Below are 17,845 nucleotides of genomic sequence, written 5' to 3' on the forward strand. Positions count from 1 at the left end.
AATCATTCTGCCCTCAGCAGGAGACCCAGGTTGTTCACTTTCGTTTTTTAAAAAAGGAAGTCAATTGGGAATCTATCAAGAAAGTTAGCAAGGAAACTGTGGAGGCAATTAAGCAGATATGGAGAGTGCAAAAATGGGGAAATGGGTGGGGGAAAGGGATAGGGGAGGAACTTGATTCAGTTCTGTGGTGGGATAATGAGCTGCTTGTGCGTTGAAACTCGATCCCTCAGAGCTCACTCAGTGTAGCGAAACCCTGCCTTGAGAGGAGCCCTTGAGCATGGCTCCCTCAGTCGCTGGTAGTATCTGACAGTGGGCGTTTGCGGAAGCGTTTCCAACATAAAAGCTGTTTCACAGACATGCGCCTCCTGGATTCCCTGCGTGACAGTTTCCGGCGGGGGGTGGGAGTTCTTAAGGGCTGTTCTGATACCTCCTCGCTGTTCCCACTGGAAGTATCCCAGAGCCTCCCCTCCGACTCCCTTTCCTTTGGAGCTCTCGCACTCCCCCTACTGGTTCCCTCTTCTGCTGAAGAAGAGGCTCTCCTATTCTCCTCAAGCCTTCTCACCACCTGTCCTTCCGATGGCAGTTCCCTGACATCCACCTCCCCCCCAGGGCCCCCTTCACCCCCTCCCGCCTCTTTTCTTACTGGCGGCGAGGACGGAAATCCCTGGAAGGAACTCCCCTCATCCTCCGAGGATTCAAACACTTCTAACCACTGCCTACCGCCTCTTTCCCCCTCTTCCTCTTCTTCGTCGGAATCTGTTTCCACCTCCACTTCCGACTCTGGGAACCCTTCAAATTCCCCTTCCTCATCTGTAGTCCCGAAGTGTTCCCTCCTAAACCTTGCCACTGGTTGTGGTTTACTTGGGAAACGCCGATGAAACGTTTCTATTAAAATCTCGTCTTTGACTTCCTCTGCCGGTACCCATGCGTTTTCTGACTCTTCCTCCCCCTCCCATTCTACCAAGTATTCCACCTGATTCCCTTTCCACCTGGAATCAATGATCCCTGCCACATCCATGTTGCGTTCTCTCTCTTCTATGACGGGTGTCCGGGTGACCTCCCTCTCATGTTCCCCCCACTCACACCCCTCTCTGTATGGCGACAGTAATGACCTGTGAAATACTGGATGCAATTTCATGTGACTGGGCAATCGGAGTTTGAATGCTACTGGGTTCACCTGCTGTATGACCTCAAAGGGTCCCAACCGTTTGGGTCTCAATTTCTTACACCCTCCCTTGAACGGCAGTCCTTGGGTGGATAGCCACACCCGGTTACCCACCCTTATGGTTTCGCCTTCCCTCCTATTTCTGTCAGCTTGCTTCTTATATTCTTCTTTGGCTTTCTCTAAGTTGAGTTGGAGCTGACGGTGGATCGCTTCCATCTCTTCAACAAAATTTTCCGCTGCAGGTACACTCCACCTTCCCCCGCCCTCTCCTGGAAACGCCCGAGGATGACTCCCATAATTGGCTAGAAAGGGACTCATCCCTGTGGACACGTTCTCCGCGTTGTTGTAGGCAAATTCTGCCAGAGGTAACCAGTCCACCCAATCCGTTTCTCTGTCCTTTACATAACACCTCAGATATTGTTGCAAAACCCCGTTTGCCCTTTCTGCTTGCCCATTTGTTTCTGGGTGTCTGGCGGTGGAAAAACTTACCTCCACATGCAACATGCTCATTAGTTTCCTCCAGAACCTAGAAGTAAATTGTTTTCCTCTGTCGCTCAAAACCCTCAAGGGGGCGCCATGCAACCTAAAAATGTGCTCCACAAACAACCTTGCGGTTTCTTCCGCTGTCACTGCATGTGAACAAGCTATAAAGTGGCACATCTTAGTTAGTAGATCTACCACCACCATGACCGCGGTTTTCCCTTTGGATCTCGGTAGATCGGTCATGAAGTCTATGGATACCATCTCCCATGGCCTTTCTGGGGTGGGTAAGGGTTCTAATAACCCCGCTGGCGCCAACCTCTCTCCCTTTGCTCTTTGGCACCTGTCGCATCCCCTGACATACTCCCGCACGTCCTCCCGCACCTTGGGCCACCAAAACTCCCTGGTAACCAACCACATGGTTTTGTGCTGCCCGAAGTGCCCCGCCGTGGGGCTGTCATGCAACTGCTTAAGCACCCGCCCTCTTAGTTCCCCACCTGGTATGTAGAGCGCCCCTTTGTAATATAGTTTTCCGTTCTTTTCCTCAAACCCCCCTGCGTTCTCACCTGTCTCCCTGAGTTCCCTAAGTTTCTCTTGGGCATATTCATCGTTTTCAATACCCTCTACCAGTTCTCTTTGCCCCACCAATGCCGCCCCACAAACCCAGTGGTCCTCTGAGATGATATGTCTTTCTTCCGCCCCTCCTTCCCCCTCCAAGTACTCAGGTTTTCTGGAGAGAGCGTCCGCCCTGACATTCTCAGCCCCTGGCACGTAGCGAATCTCAAAATTGAACTTGGAGAACTCTTGCGCCCATCTTACTTGTCTCTGGTTCAACACTCGGGCTGTCCTCCAGTATTCTAGATTTTTGTGGTCTGTCCGCACTTGAACCTTGTGTTGCGCTCCAATCAACAGGTGTCTCCATCTCTTGAACGCTTCGTGGACAGCGAGTAATTCTCTGTCGTACACTGTATAATTCCTCTCAGACTTGTTCAATTTCCTCGAGAAGAAGGCACACGGCCTCCATTCCGACGTATTCGCTCCTGGCTGCAGAAGCACGGCCCCCACCGCTCTGTCAGACGCGTCGGTTTCCACCCTCATCGGCTGCTGCAGATCCACGTGTAAGAGTTGTTCTTCCGAAGCAAACGCCCTCTTTAAACTTTCGAAAGCTCGCTGCGCTTCTTCCGTCCAGACAAATTTCTTCTTACTGCTGAGACAATCCGTGATGGGGGCTGTTAAATGGGCGAAGTTCTTGATGAACTTCCGATAGAAGTTTCCGAACCCCAAAAACCTCTGCACATCTTTCTTAGTTTTCGGTGGCCTCCATTCCAGCACCGCTTGCACCTTGCTAGGATCCATGGCCAGCCCCTTGTCCGACAACCGGTACCCAAGGAATTCCACCTCCCTGGTGTGGAACTGACACTTCTCCAGTTTCACCCACAGCTGGTTTTCTTGCAGTTTGCTCAGTACTTCTCGCACATCTCGCACATGCTGCTCTTCATCCTCCGAGTACACCAGTACATCGTCCAAGAACGCAGCGCAGTTCTTGTACAGCAATGGTCCTAGTACGTGATTCATGAATGATTGAAATACTGCGGAACCCGCCTGGAGGCCGAAGGGCATAACGCAGTACTCAAATGCCCCCAAGGGGGTGAACATAGTGGTTTTCCACTCATCTCCCTTTCTCATACGTATCAGGTTATACGCCCCCCTCAGGTCCAGCTTGGTAAAAATCTTCCCTTTTCTCACCCGGGTCAGAATGTCATCGATTCTGGGCATAGGGAAGCTCACGGGTTCGGACACTGCGTTTAGGGCCCTGAAATCCACAATTAATCTCGGTTTGTCCGAGTTTTTTTTGTCTACAAAGAACACTGGACTACCCCCCACCGCTCGTGACTCCCTGATGAACCCACGCTTGAGGTTTTTGTCAATAAACTCCCTTAGCTCCTGCATTTCTCTGTCAGACATTGCATACACCTTGCCCACTGGCAATTGCGCCCCTGGAAGTAAGTTGATTTGGCAGTCAAAGGGTCTGTGCGGGGGTAGTTTACCTGCTTCCCTTTCGCTGAAGACGTCGGCAAAATCTGCATATTGTCGTGGTACCCTACCTTGTTCCATTGCTTCTATATTTGCTAACGTGGCCTGAGTCCCTACTTGGCCCCCTCTTTCTGTGCAGTGTCCCATACAATGTGCTGACCCAAAGGAAACCACTCTCTGGTGCCATCCCACAAGCGGATCATGCAGCGCTAGCCAGCTCATCCCCAAAATGATGGGCGCTCCTCCCAACGTGGCTATATTAAACGCTATCCGTTCTGTGTGTCTTGCCACCCTCATTGTCATGGGGACAGTTTGCTGGTCTACTTCTCCCCCCAACAGCGCCCTCCCATCAATCGTGGTCACCTGCAGGGGATTTTTTAAAGGAATGGTTTGTATCTGATGGGCGGCTGCAAACTCCTTACTCATAAAGTTGCAGGAGCTGCCTGAGTCTAGTAACGCCTTCACTTTTAGTGGGTGTCCGTTTGCCAGCTCCAGCAATACCTCTATTACAAGAGCTGGTCTTGGGGGTTCTGGCGTGGGCACATTTACTGTTCCTTGGCCTGGCTGCTGTGCCCCGTCGGTGGCAGCCAGGCGTTGGCTTTTACTTGCTCCTTAGCTCCTTCTCCCTCCTCCCCAACAGCTCCCGCCATTCCTTGCCATTCCTTTCTTTGCGGACAAACTCTGGCAAAATGACCTGGCTGTTGGCAGAGAAAACATTCCTTGGCGCCTTTTCCCTCCTTCTTCCGCCCTTCACTGGGGTTTGAAATTGCGCGCGCGCGCGCTGTTCCGATTTCCATCGGCTCTGCTGGCAGAGAAGGCTGCTCTGGCATCTCTGGAATGCGGAAATCCCTCCAACGCTCCCCTTTCCCTTCCCGCTTCTCCAAGGCTCTGGCCTCCTGGCGTGAGCCTATGGCCAGCGCTGATTTAGTCAGAAGGTCCATAGACTCCGCCCTGGGCCCCCGGGAAAGTTCGTCTTTCACTGCCGAAGATAGTCCTTCTTCGAACAGCATTTGTATCGGTTCCGCTGACAAATCCCATCCTAATTTATGGATCAACATGGTGAACTCAGTCCAGTACTCACGGACAGATCGGTTCCCTTGTTTACACGCCATTAACTGCCTGCGCGCCACTCCCTGCTCAATCTCGCTGGAAAACATCAGATCCATGGCGCGAAAAAACTTCCTTGTGTCCCTTAGGGGTTCATTATTGGCTGCCATTAGTGGTCTCACCCAATCTCTGGCCGGGCCTTCGAGATGCCCAATCACAAAAGCAACCCTCGAATCCTCATCAGGAAAATCATCAAACTGCAGATTGAGGGCATATTGCATCTCAGTCCTGAAGGCTTGATAATTCCTGGGATCACCCCCAAACTTCTGCACCAGTCCTGGCACTTTCCTCGAGAGCTGGGCGGCTTTCCCCTTTTCTGCATCATGAGCCCTCCTCTCCTCCAACCTCGCCGTTTGCAGAGCTAACTGTACCTCCAACATCCTGTACCTTTCTTCCAGGCTAGGACCGGCTGCAGCTGCTCCCCCATCTCCGGCTCCGGCTGGGTTGCTCATGATGCCTCTCTTTGCACAAGCTGCTTTCAGAGACTGTCAGATTGCTGTGGTGGGATAATGAGCTGCTTGTGCGTTGAAACTCGATCCCTCAGAGCTCACTCAGTGTAGCGAAACCCTGCCTTGAGAGGAGCCCTTGAGCATGGCTCCCTCAGTCGCTGGTAGTATCTGACAGTGGGCGTTTGCGGAAGCGTTTCCAACATAAAAGCTGTTTCACAGACATGCGCCTCCTGGATTCCCTGCGTGACAGTTTCCGGCGGGGGGTGGGAGTTCTTAAGGGCTGTTCTGATACCTCCTCGCTGTTCCCACTGGAAGTATCCCAGAGCCTCCCCTCCGACTCCCTTTCCTTTGGAGCTCTCGCACTCCCCCTACTGGTTCCCTCTTCTGCTGAAGAAGAGGCTCTCCTATTCTCCTCAAGCCTTCTCACCACCTGTCCTTCCGATGGCAGTTCCCTGACAAGTTCATTTTATTTGCACTTTGCAAAACAGTATGATGACTGAAACCCAGCCATCCGTCAAAATTCACACTGCAATGTCACTTTCCAGCCAATTAATGTGTATGCTTGGGGAAAATGTGCCTAATAATTCATAGATTAGTGAAAATAACATACAATATAGCATTACATTAGGGGAAATTGCTTTGTAGAAATGTGTTCATTAGGCAAAATTGCATACAAAGATGAATATATTAGCCAAAATTTGCACCAAAATGCTGTTGAGGACTCTGAACAAAATGAAATCCATCTTTAGTAGGGAGGGGGAATGCAATGGAGTGTCGTGGAGGTGGGCATGGCTGGCTGGCACCCCGTAACACTGGCTTTAAAGGGCCTTTAGGCACATTTTTCTGCAGGCCCCACTTCTATGAATAAAATGTAAAAGGCAAGCATGGGAGCAAAATAGAGAATTTACCAAGGATAGCCAAATAAAGATTGTTCCTGGTAGTTGGAACATATGCATCTGTTTTGATGAGGCTGCACACATGTGAAACTCTATGAGGTTTCCAAACATGTTTTTTATGCCAAGTAATCAAAAAGTCTTTTGGATATACAGTAGCTTCTGAGAGCTTTGATGGATCAAGGTAAAGAGAGCGGCAGATATTAAACAAATACCTTTGAGATGCTTTTCCAGCATACACAATCACAAGACTGGTGCACAGATTATGCGGCTTAAAACTGAATGGAATAAATCCTTATTATCATTCCCTGACTGAAACTTTGGAGAGCTGCTGGCAGTCAGTGTAGATAACACTGAGAGGAGGAGGAGGAGGAGGAGGAGGAGGAGGAGGAGGAGGAGGAGGAGAAGAAGAAGAAGAAGAAGAAGAAGAAGAAGAAGAAGAAGAAGAAGAAGAAGAAGAATTTTATTATGTGCACTTTGCCCATCTGACTGGGTTGCCCCAGCTACTCTGGGTGGCTTCCAGCATATATAAAAACATAATAAAACATTAAACCTTAAAAAAAAACAAAACTTCCCTATACAGGGATAGATGGATCATTCGTTTGATGATGCAATATAAGGCAGCTTCCTATGTGATCTTTCCCTGAGAGCCGTGGGAACTAACAACTTGAAATATAGAACTATTTTGAAGAGGGAGGAAGAAAACCTTTCTTTTAAAGAAAAGGAGAGCTGGAATCCTTACACTTTGACTGTGAATCATGATTTATTTTTAGACTAAGAAAGCTGCATTTGCATTGTAATATTATGTGGGAATTTGCTTCTCAGGAAGCCCTCCCCTGCCTTGGTGCACCTAATTTTGGCCGGGGCTTCGAAACAGCAAACAAACAGAAACAATTCCCATAACAAGCAACTCCACAGAATACTTGAAAATCCAGTTTAGGTCGGACTCAAGAAAGCCTTTCATGTACTGTATGTGTCGGATTCCTGTTTCTTGCAACAGAAGAGATATTAAGGTTGGTTTCCTTTCCAAAGTCCCACACATACACACACACACACCCTTATTTGCTTTTAGCAGCTAGATGTTATCTAGGACTTTGTTTTCGCTTCAAGGCTGGGCACTAAATGAGCAGAGGAAACTGGGTGTTAACTGGAAAGTTAGCCAAGACTCTGTTGATATTTCTTAAGATTTAGGGCACTTCTGTGTGGCAGTTTGTTGTGGGCTCAGGGCTCCTCCAGACAGGTGTCATTTTGCAGGTGTATTGGGCATCGTGTCATGGATGAAATACTTCCGCATTGATGATGGGTTTATACTGGACAGTCCCCACATTATCCTGCTTTATTAGTTGTTCCGCGATGCTTCCCAAATGTTACTGCATCATTGCCATAACAGGGCACTCTTGCACTAGATAAGGTAAAGGTCAAGGACCCCTGGGCGGTTAAGTTCAGTCAAAGATGACTATGGGGTTGCGGTGCTCATCTCACTTTCAGGCTGAGGGAGCTGGTGTTTGTCCACAGACAGCTTTCTGGGTAGCCAGCATGACTAAACCACTTCTGGCGCAAGGGAACACCGTGACGGAAACCAGAGCTCACAGAAACGCTGTTTACCTTCCCGCCGCAGCGGTACCTATTTATCTACTTGCACTGGTGTGCTTTCGAACTGCTAGGTTGGCAGGAGCTGGGACCAAGCAATGGGAAATCACCTCGTTATGGGGATTCAAACCGCCGACCTTCTGATCAGCAAGCCCAAGAGGCTCAGTGGTTTAAACCACAGCGCCACCCGCACCCCAACTCTTGCACTGCAGTGCAACAAAAACAGCAAACCCCCACATCCCGAAAACAGCAGGATTTCAGCAGGAAGCTCTGGGATGTGCACTGGTTGGAAACGAAGCAGTGTCACCACCCCGAAACGGTATTGAAAGAGGGATTACAAATAACTGCTCCGTCAAGAGCAAACATCACACAGTAAATGCACAGTCAATTAAAGGTAAAGGGACCCCTGACCATTAGGTCCAGTCATGGCCGACTCTGGGATTGCGGTGCTCATCTCGCTTTACTGGCCGAGGGAGCCGGTGTACAGCTTCTGGGTCATGTGGCCAGCATGACTAAGCCGCTTCTGGCGAACCAGAGCAGCACACGGAAAGGCCGTTTACCTTCCCGCCGGAGCGGTGCCTATTTATCTACTTGCACTTTGACGTGCTTTCGAACCGCTAGGTTGGCAGGAGCAGGGACCGAGCAACGGGAGCTCACCCCGTCGTGGGGATTCCAACCGCCGACCTTCTGATTGGCAAGTCCTAGGCTCTGTGGTTTAACCCACAGTGCCACTCGCGTCCCAAATGCACAGTAAAGAGGATATATTATCCATATGTGGGCATCCATATGACTTGAGAGACAATGGAGTGCGCCTCTGGGGGTGAAGCAAAACCGCTGTATTTGCAGCACCCAAGTGACTTCTCCAGGGCAGAAGTCTGGGCAGTGTGTATGGAGGTCCTGGGCTGGCCTCGCTGATGTGGTTCAAAAGAAAGCAGAGCAATACGTTTGGCACCAGCTTGGCTGCAGGAGTTGCCAGAAGGAGGTGTACAACACACCATCCAACTGTCTTAGGGACTCCACTCTGAATTTGTGTAGTGTTTACGTTTTAGCCTTTTCTTCTACCGAAGATATCCTGCAAGGCAGCAGCTGCACATCTAAACTAGCAAGCGCAAATTAGAGGCACATCTGTGCCCGATTTCGTCCTCTCTTTTTTGGTGTGTGTATGGCGTAGTCAGTTGCCAGCCTGGCATTGTGGGAAATTAAAATGGTAGCTGGGCTCATTGCCAAACACTGCTGCTTGGGTTGATGTAACAGTGCAGTCCAAAGGGATCTACTGACAGAGGAGGGGGCTTACCTGAGTTCTTCTCACCTAAGACCCGAATCTCCACCCACCCAGGAACCACCCGCTAACTACGTTTTGTTCATAGGCTGAACATACTGCATTAAAGATGGGTGCAGACTTACAGAGCTGCGATTCAGGAGACCTCAGCATCTTCTTGGACTCCTGCCAGATGGTCTTGCAGTCTTCCTGGAGTTTGTAGAACCTCTCTCTCCTCCAGGAGTTGGACTTGACCTTCAGCAGGTGGCCTCCACGCAGGAGAAACTTGAGGTCCTTGTCATCTTGCAGACCTAGGGGCACCAGAAAGGTAGGATAATTAGTGGGAGGGGCCATAGCTCAGTGGTACAGCACCTGTGTTGCACTCAGGAGGTCCTGGGTTCAATCCCCAGCATCTCTAGGTAGGGGTCGGAGTGCCCCCTGTCTGAAAGCCTACAGAGCCGCAGCCAGTTGATGAAGAGAACAAGGAGCTAAATGGCACTTGGGAAAAGGCAGATTCCAATGTTCTCATTGTGCACAAGAATTTTTGGGCCGTTGTATGCACATAATCCCTGAGAAGACTCCCTGGAAAAGACCCTGATGTTGGGAAAGATGGAGGGCACAAGGAGAAGGGGACGGCAGAGGACGAGATGGTTGGACAGTGTTCTCGAAGCTACCAGCATGCGTTTGACTAAACTGCGGGAGGCAGTGGAAGACAGGAGGGCCTGGCGTGCTCTGGTCCAGGGGGTCACGAAGAGTTGGACACGACTAAACGACTGAACAACAACAACAACAAATAGAATCATGGAACTGCAGAGGTGGAAGGGACCTCCAGAGTCATCAAGTCCAAACCCCTGCAATGCAGGAATCTCAGCTAAAGCATCCATGACAGATGGCCATCCAACCTCTGCTTAAAAACCTCCAGGGAAGGAGAGTCCATCACCTCCTGAAGGAGACTGTTCCACTGTCAAACCTGGTGCCCATGCAGAGGTGCCCAGAACCGCTATCCTTCCTATTGCAACGCCTCAGTGTGACTAAGACGGCATTCACACCAAATGTTCAAAATACAGTGGTACCTTGGTTCTCAAACTTAATCCGTTCCGGAAGTCCGTTCCAAAACCAAAGCATTCCAAAACCAAGGCGTGCTTTCCCCTAGAAAGTAATGCAAAACGGATTAATCCATTCCAGACTTTTAAAAACAACCCCTAAAACAGCAATTGAACATGAATTTTCCTATCTAACGAGACCATTGAGCCATCATATGAAAGCAATAAACAATGTGGTGCAGTCACACAATCAATCAATCAATCAGGAGCTGAACAGGGTTCCACACAGTCACACACAAAAAAAGCCGTAAAAACATCCTAGAGCTTCAAACTTAATCCATTCCGGAAGTCCGTTTCAAAACCAAAGCGTTCCAAAACCAAGGCGTGCTTTCCCCCAGAAAGTAATGCAAAACAGAGATGGTTGGACTGTGTTCTCGAAGCTACCAGCATGAGTTTGACCAAACTGCGGGAGGCAGTGGAAGACAGGAGGGCCTGGCGTGCTCTGGTCCAGGGGGTCACGAAGAGTCGGACACGACTAAACGACTAAACAACAACAACAACATGCACATAATCCCTGTTGCTACTGGTCTTTAGCTGTCCTTGATGTGCCCGTAAGAACCTAAGCAGGCGTTCTGGTGGCCCATCTCACCCAGCATCCTTCATCTCACGGTGCCCAGGCACTGATGGGAATCCCATGACAAGTATCCAGGGGGGGCAGAACATCTGGAATCACTACATAGCTATCCTCATGAACAGCAGCCACGGCTAGTGGACAATTAGTACAGGGGTAGCAATTCCGGGGTGCTGACTACCATATTTGGCCTAAAGCAAAAAGGCTATTCCAGGGTGCCATTTAGAGATCACAGAACCACCAGAGTCATCTAGTCCAACCCACGGCAACGCAGGAAACTTTTGCCCAACCTCGAACCAGAGTTGGGAATCTCATGCTCTACTGAGCTATCTCGGTTGATGATGGATGGGAGGCCTCCCTCACGCCCCAACCAGAGCTTTTATACTAGGGGTCAGCAACCTTTTTCAGCTGTGGGCTTGTCCACCGTCCCTCAGACCATGTGGTGGGCCAGACTACATTTGGGGGGGGGGGGGAATGAACAAATTATAATGCCGCACAATAACCCAGAGATGCATTTTAAATAAAAGGACGCATTCTACTCATGTAAAAACATGCTGATTCCCGGACTGTCCGTGGACTGGATTAAGAAGGCGATTGGGCCGCATCTGGCCCACGTGCCTTAGGTTGCCTACCCCTGTTTTATACCATGGGTAAGCAAACTAAGGCCCGGGGGCAGGATCCGGCCCAATCGCCTTCTAAATCCAGGCCGCAGATGGTCCGGGAATCAGCGTGTTTCTACATGAGTATAATGTGTGCTTTTATTTTAAATGCATCTCTGGGTTATTTGTGGGGCATAGGAATTCGTTCATTTCCCCCAAAAAATATAGTCCACCCCACCCCCAAGGTCTGAGGGACAGTGGACCAGCCCCCTGCTGGAAAAGTTTGCTGACCCCTGTTTTATACCATACTTGATGGATTATTCCTTGCATTCACCCCCATCGATGACTGAATCTCAGGTTCCACATGTCAAGCGACTATTGTTTTGAACAATTAAATGGGACAGAGTGCTAGATATGCCAGCCAAAGAAACAGACACCCTCCCAATTTGTGTTTGTTTTTTTTTATGAGTGACTCTTTGACCTGTGCTGATAACATTCCAATTTACTCTCCAAGATCAGGTAGAAGAAACCAGCTTGGAATCGAGGAGAACCAGCCAGTGAGGTGTAGTGGCTGGAGTGTCGAACTAATAATAATAATAATAATAATAATAACAACAACAACAACAACAACAATAATGGTGTTGGGGGGAAGCTCAACAACTTTTGGGTTTTCCTTAAAGAAGCTCGATAATTTGGGGGGTTTCCTTAAAAAAAAACTCAACAATTTTGGGGTAGGATATAACTGCTAGACTAAATAAATCTGTGTTGCTCCAGATGTTGTTGGACTACAACTCCCATCATCCCTGGCCATTGGGGCTGATGGGAACTGGAGTCCAACCACACCTGGAGAGCCATGAGATCCCCACGCCTGTACCTGATGAAGTGGAATGCCCTGTCATGTGATGCATCCATTACTAAACCCCTTCTCGTCACACAATATGGTGATGTGGTTTTGCATCACTGTGACACAGAGAAGGAGCAGGTAGATCATTCCTGTAATGCACAAAGAAGGAATTCAGACCATCTGGCAAACGCAACAAGAATTTGCCTCTGCGCCCAACCTCCTCTTATTGCAATTTAAATGGCGCTTTCTCAGAGTTAAGCTGCTGCTAAGACAGCAGTGCCTGCATGTGTCACTTAGGGCACGTGAAGAGCTATAATTACAGCCGGTACATCTTCTGTGATGCAAGGTGAGCAAAACAGGCATGGCAGAAACCAGCGTGACTATGGCCACATTTGCACCTTACGTTGGAAACAGCATGTTTCCATGCTTTGAACCATCATGTCTCCCCACAAAGGATCCTGGGAACCTGCTGAGAGTCGTTTCGGGACCCCTATTGTCCTCGCAAAGCTGAAATTCCCAAAGGACCCTGGAAAGAGGGATTGGTCCGTGCAGGGAACTTTCAGGGACTGGTCAAAGCCCACCTAGTCTAGCACCCTATTCCCCTCCGTGTTCAACCAGCTGCCCATTATGGGAAGCCCACCGAAAGGAGCTTTAGCGCAGCAGCCCACTCCCCACTTGTGATTCCCATCGATTGGCATCAATTCCCAGCAACTGGCTGTTAGGAGTGTGTGCAGGAGCCAGGCCCTGTGACCGGTAGGGCCTCGCAGGACTGGGGCCTTCCTGAGTTTGGCCCGGAAGGGCAAGGCCCACACAGGTGAAGCTTGACAGAAGACTGGTAGCACCTGGTGGCAAGGGCCAGGAAGGGTATCTAAGACCAGATTTCCTCTGGGTCTTTGCCACAGCAACACGCTACCCACCTAGCTGTGCTTTGTCTTCCTGACTCCTGGTTTCCTGACCCCTGGACTGCTGATTCCTGTTTCCAGACCTCTACCCCAGTCCCGACATACAGTGGTACCTTGGGTTACAGACGCTTCAGATTACAGACTCTGCTAACTCAGAAATAGTACCTCAGGTTAAGAATTTTGCTTCAGGATGAGAACAGAAATCGCATGGCGGCAGCAGGAGGCCCCATTAGCTAAAGTGGTACCTCAGGTCAAGAACAGTTTCAGGTTCAGAACAGACCTCCAAAACAAATTAAGTTCTTAACCCGAGGTACCACTGTACCAAGCCAGGACTCCGACTGCCTGTAACCCGGACCGTGACACCGGCACTTGGGGCTAGACTCCACTCAACATGGAGGTTCTACTGAGCTATCATCGCTAGTAGACCCTGATGGAATTCCCTTCCCTGAATCCAGCCTTTGCCAACCTAGTGCCCTCCATAAGTTTCAGACAACAACTCCCACCAAACAGAAAAAAACAGACAGGCATTTGGACGCCAGTGATGTTATGTGTATGCGTGAGAAGCAACGATCCCACAACACTCACCCACCTGAAAGTGACCTTATTTGCACGCAGATCGTCCCTCCTATAAATGAAGTCGCTGGATCCCGGGTCAAAACTAAATCGGTGAACTGGACTTTCAGTTTTTGTCTAGCTACGCACGCAGGCTAACCCCAAGTTCTGCTTTCCATTCCATCTCTGCTCATCTGATTCCTATAAACTACAATGCAGTAGCTCCTGCTCTCTCTTCCGTATGGCGACTTTTCAAATAACTTCACCCCGCGGCCAGTTTAAACAGAGAGAGCCTCGTGAAGCAAAGAAATTGACCCAGTTTGCACAGAATGCAAACCACGGTTTGTTGACCCTAACTATGGTTTGTCTGACCGTGCAAACCTAGCCCGGGTGATTAACCATAAGGGCTGCTGGGAATCCCTGCAGACAGATAAGTAACATGTCAGGGAGAAGTCCAGACCAAAGCCAATGAAGTGCTCTTGGTCCCCAGCAGGAAAGGACTGGGGAAAAGGTGTTCTCCAGGCAGTTTTGGAACAGCATCACAAATATCCTTCCAGCTCCCTGCTCTAAGAGGGGAAAGGCGAAAGATAAAGAGAAATGGCCAAGTGACAAGATCACAGAAACCAAGACCGCAAAATAATAATAATAATAATCAATGGAGGGGGGGAAGCAAGTGTTCACTGTATGAACAGTCCCTGCGCCATGCAACTCACAAGCTCCTGCGTCACTATTGCAATAATAATAATAATAATAATAATAATAATAATAATAATAAATTTATACCCCACCCATCTGGCTGGGTTTCCCAGGCCACCCTGGGCGGCTTCCAGCAAAAGAGTAAAAATACATTAAAACATCAGTCATTAAAAACTTCCCTACACAGGGCTGATTTCAGATGTCTTCTAAAAGTCAGATAGTTGTTTATTTCCTTGACATCTGATGGGAGGGCGTTCCACAGAGTGCCACCACCAAGAAGGCCCTCTGCCTGGTTCCCTGTAACCTCACTTCTCACAGGGAGGGAACCACCAGAAGGCCCTCGGAGCTGGACCTCAGTGTCCAGGCTGGACAATGAGGGTGGAGACACTCCTTCAGGTATACTGGCCAGACTGCTATTAGCATGCGTGACAATCTCCATTCTCTGTGTGCTGGTCTTTCTACAGTCAAAATGGCAGAATACACAAACCTTTTGCTTTGTGGAAGTTCAAAACCAAACTTTAGGAAGAGGCTACATCCCTTAAGCTGCAGGTGGAGAAATCATACGTCTGAATGACTCAGCCAAGTTACCTGTTCAGAACACCCACTACCTCACCTAAACTAGATGAAAAAGACAGGTAGAGCTGGGTGTCATCTGCATAGCGATGACAAAGCAGCCCAAACTTGCAGGTGTTAAGTAGCTTGGAGAAGAGGACAGATCCTGTCATAGTGAGAGGAAGAAATTCCCCAACGCTCCTTCTGCAATTGAGCGGTCAAACAGGAGCTGAAACACTGGATCAGCCAGCCATTTATTCATTTTTTTAAATGCGCTGACCACCCTCCATTCAAAAAGGATACAAAGAAATTTAAAATTACAAGTTGTTCAAATTCGTTTTAATATTGTGCTTTAATATTAATGGCTATTGTTGCAAACCACACTGAGACCTTAGGGTGAAGGGTAGGTCATACATTTTAATAACAATAATATATTGTCATAAAATAACATAAACAAAGAGTACAACAAATAGCACTGATGAGATGCTACTATGAACTATGTAGCAAACTGCCCCAAACTCTATCAGCCATTGGTGATAGGTGTCTTGTTATTAATGGGCCCCTGCTGCTAATAACCCATTTTTATTTTTATTTTATTAAACAAAATAAAGCAAATATAAGTGCATAAATAAATACTATTGCTGCAGGTTGGAAGCAGCATAAGGTTGGGCATTATAATAATAATAATAATTTATTATCATTGAACTTGTTGCTCCTAAACAATCCATGCCTTTGAGACAGCTGACAAGATCCTTGGCTCTTTGATTAATCAGTAACGTAAACTTTGGCTCTATTCTGCTGTAAATATCCTTCATAAATAAATAAGCAAAGTGTAGAGGAATGAAACCATACCCTCCCAACATTTCTCTGATGAAAAATAGGGACAGCCTATTCAATAATAATAATAATATCCCACCCATCTGACTGAGCTGTCCAAGGCATGCTTCCAACATATATAAAAACATATTATTGAACATTAAAACAACCTTCCCTATACAGGATTGCCTGCAAACGGCTCGGCGGTCACATAACTCCATACCCTCCAACATTTCTCCAGTGAAAATAGGGACTTCCTAAGGAAAAGCAGGACATTCTGGGATCAAATCATAAACCAGGACGGCTTCTGTAAATCTGGGACAGTCCCTGGAAAATAGGGATACTTGGAAGGTCTGGTGAAGCCATACATAAAGCTCAAAACATCATAATCTAAAACAGGACTGGGCACACTTCAGGCTTGTGGGATCTCCTGCAGCGATGGTGGAGTTTTTGCTAGATTCCCCATCCATTGCCTGTTGCAAACAACCAGGCGTTTGTTCCGATCAACAGAAAGGCATGGCGCTCATACAGAGAACCCCACTCCTGGTTTCCCTGCCAGCACTATTTATTTCAGCAATATAATTTAGGGCGAGAGGAGTCATATTGTTGCTTCAGTTGTTAAACAATTGGGTATCAGGTTGCTTCCAGGTGGCCTGTCTGCCTAGTACTCATCCTGCTCTGCTTGCACAAAGCATATGGGGAAGTCAGATGATATCACCTATTACTGAGCATTCATCCTGGTTTGTTTGCAGGGAGGTTATACAATAGATGTGGCAAGGAAGCGTTATCCCACTTTTTCGAGTGCACTTTCCCATAGCTTTCCTTATCACAATAAGTACCGATTTGGGGGTAGGAATGGGTTTGTTGCGGATGATTTCCTCCTACCAAAGAACAACTATCTGTAAGCACCCCAGAAATCATTGCTGATTCCTGAAGAAGAAGAAGAAGAAGAAGAAGAAGAAGAAGAAGAAGAAGAAGAGGAGGAGGAGGAGTTTGGATTTGATATCCCGCTTTATCACTACCTGAAGGAGTCTCAAAGCGGCTAACATTCTTCTTTCCCTTCCTCCCCCACAACAAACACTCTGTGAGGTGAGTGGGGCTGAGAGACTTCAGAGAAGTGTGACTGGCCCAAGGTCACCCAGCAGCTGCATGTGGAGGAGCAGAGAAGCGAACCCGGTTCACCAGATTACGAGTCCACCGCTCTTAACCACTACACCACACAGCAAATCACCCAGAGATCTACCTTCTTTCCACCCCAATCTAAAATGTCTGGGCAAAAAGAGGTATACAGTGTCAGAACCAGACCTAACTGCTTTCAGAGAGCATTTCTCACGGCGCCACTACCAAGGCAGCTCCCACTTCTCCAGAAGATGAAACATGGAGAAGGGTCTCTTATATCTAATCTCAAAGGGAAATTCAAGACGACACTGTTATCAATAGCAGCAACAACAGTTAAATCACTGGGATGGAGGAGGGATCCGTTTTAAATGGATTTATACACAGAATTTGGTGGCGGTTCCAACCTGATTGAGCTTTGCTCGTATCTGATGTCTGAGTCATTCATGCATATAAGTCCAGCTAATAATAATATGCAAAAGAAATCAAGTCCCATGCTGTAACATATTTCCACAGCATAGATTTATAAATAATGCATATGTTTTTTAATATATTTATCGATGGCTATATCTAGTTATGTGATGGTTACTTTAGGAAACCTGGGATGGACAGGGCAAAGTATATACATAAAATAATGCAGGCATAGGCAAACTCGGCCCTCCAGATGCTTTGGGACTAAAACTCCCATGATCCCTAGCTAACAGGACCACTGGTCAGGGATGATGGGAATTGTAGTCCCAACACATCTGGAGGGCCGAGTTTGCCTATTCCTGAAATAATGCATATAATTTGCTAGATTATTTTTTTTTTTGCATTTTCAGTAGAACCGGAGTCTGGGCAGGGGTGAACCTTGATTCTCACTTTGAGACTAAGGAGCAAGGCATGGAATTGGGGGGGGGGGGGGAATCTGTGCAAATAAGTTCAACATTGAGATTTTCAATTAATCACATCCCTAGACAAGAGATTTATCAAAATCAGCAGTCATACTGACTCTCTTCTTTCAAGCCAGCAATCTGAGGAGATGTACATGCCTGGGCTCAACTCAGAACCCAGACTCCATTTTGGAAACTAATTTTGTATTTTGTAACATAGAAGTACTTTCACCTGCATATAACTTT

The 17,845-nt window shown here is 48.0% G+C and overlaps 1 protein-coding gene across 2 annotated transcripts in view; it reads right to left on the bottom strand.

The window, feature by feature from the left end:
* PLCD1 (phospholipase C delta 1) overlaps positions 1 to 17,845 on the bottom strand; it is a 67,303-nt gene that overhangs the window by 28,383 nt on the left and 21,075 nt on the right. For both annotated transcript variants that reach the window (XM_079946657.1, XM_079946656.1), the window contains exon 2: positions 9,123 to 9,287. In XM_079946657.1, the coding sequence (XP_079802783.1) occupies positions 9,123 to 9,287 (165 nt within the window). The remainder of the gene's footprint in view (positions 1 to 9,122; positions 9,288 to 17,845) is intronic.

Source organism: Podarcis cretensis, assembly GCF_951804945.1.
Source record: "Podarcis cretensis genome assembly, chromosome: 12".
NCBI classification, from domain to species: domain Eukaryota; kingdom Metazoa; phylum Chordata; class Lepidosauria; order Squamata; family Lacertidae; genus Podarcis; species Podarcis cretensis.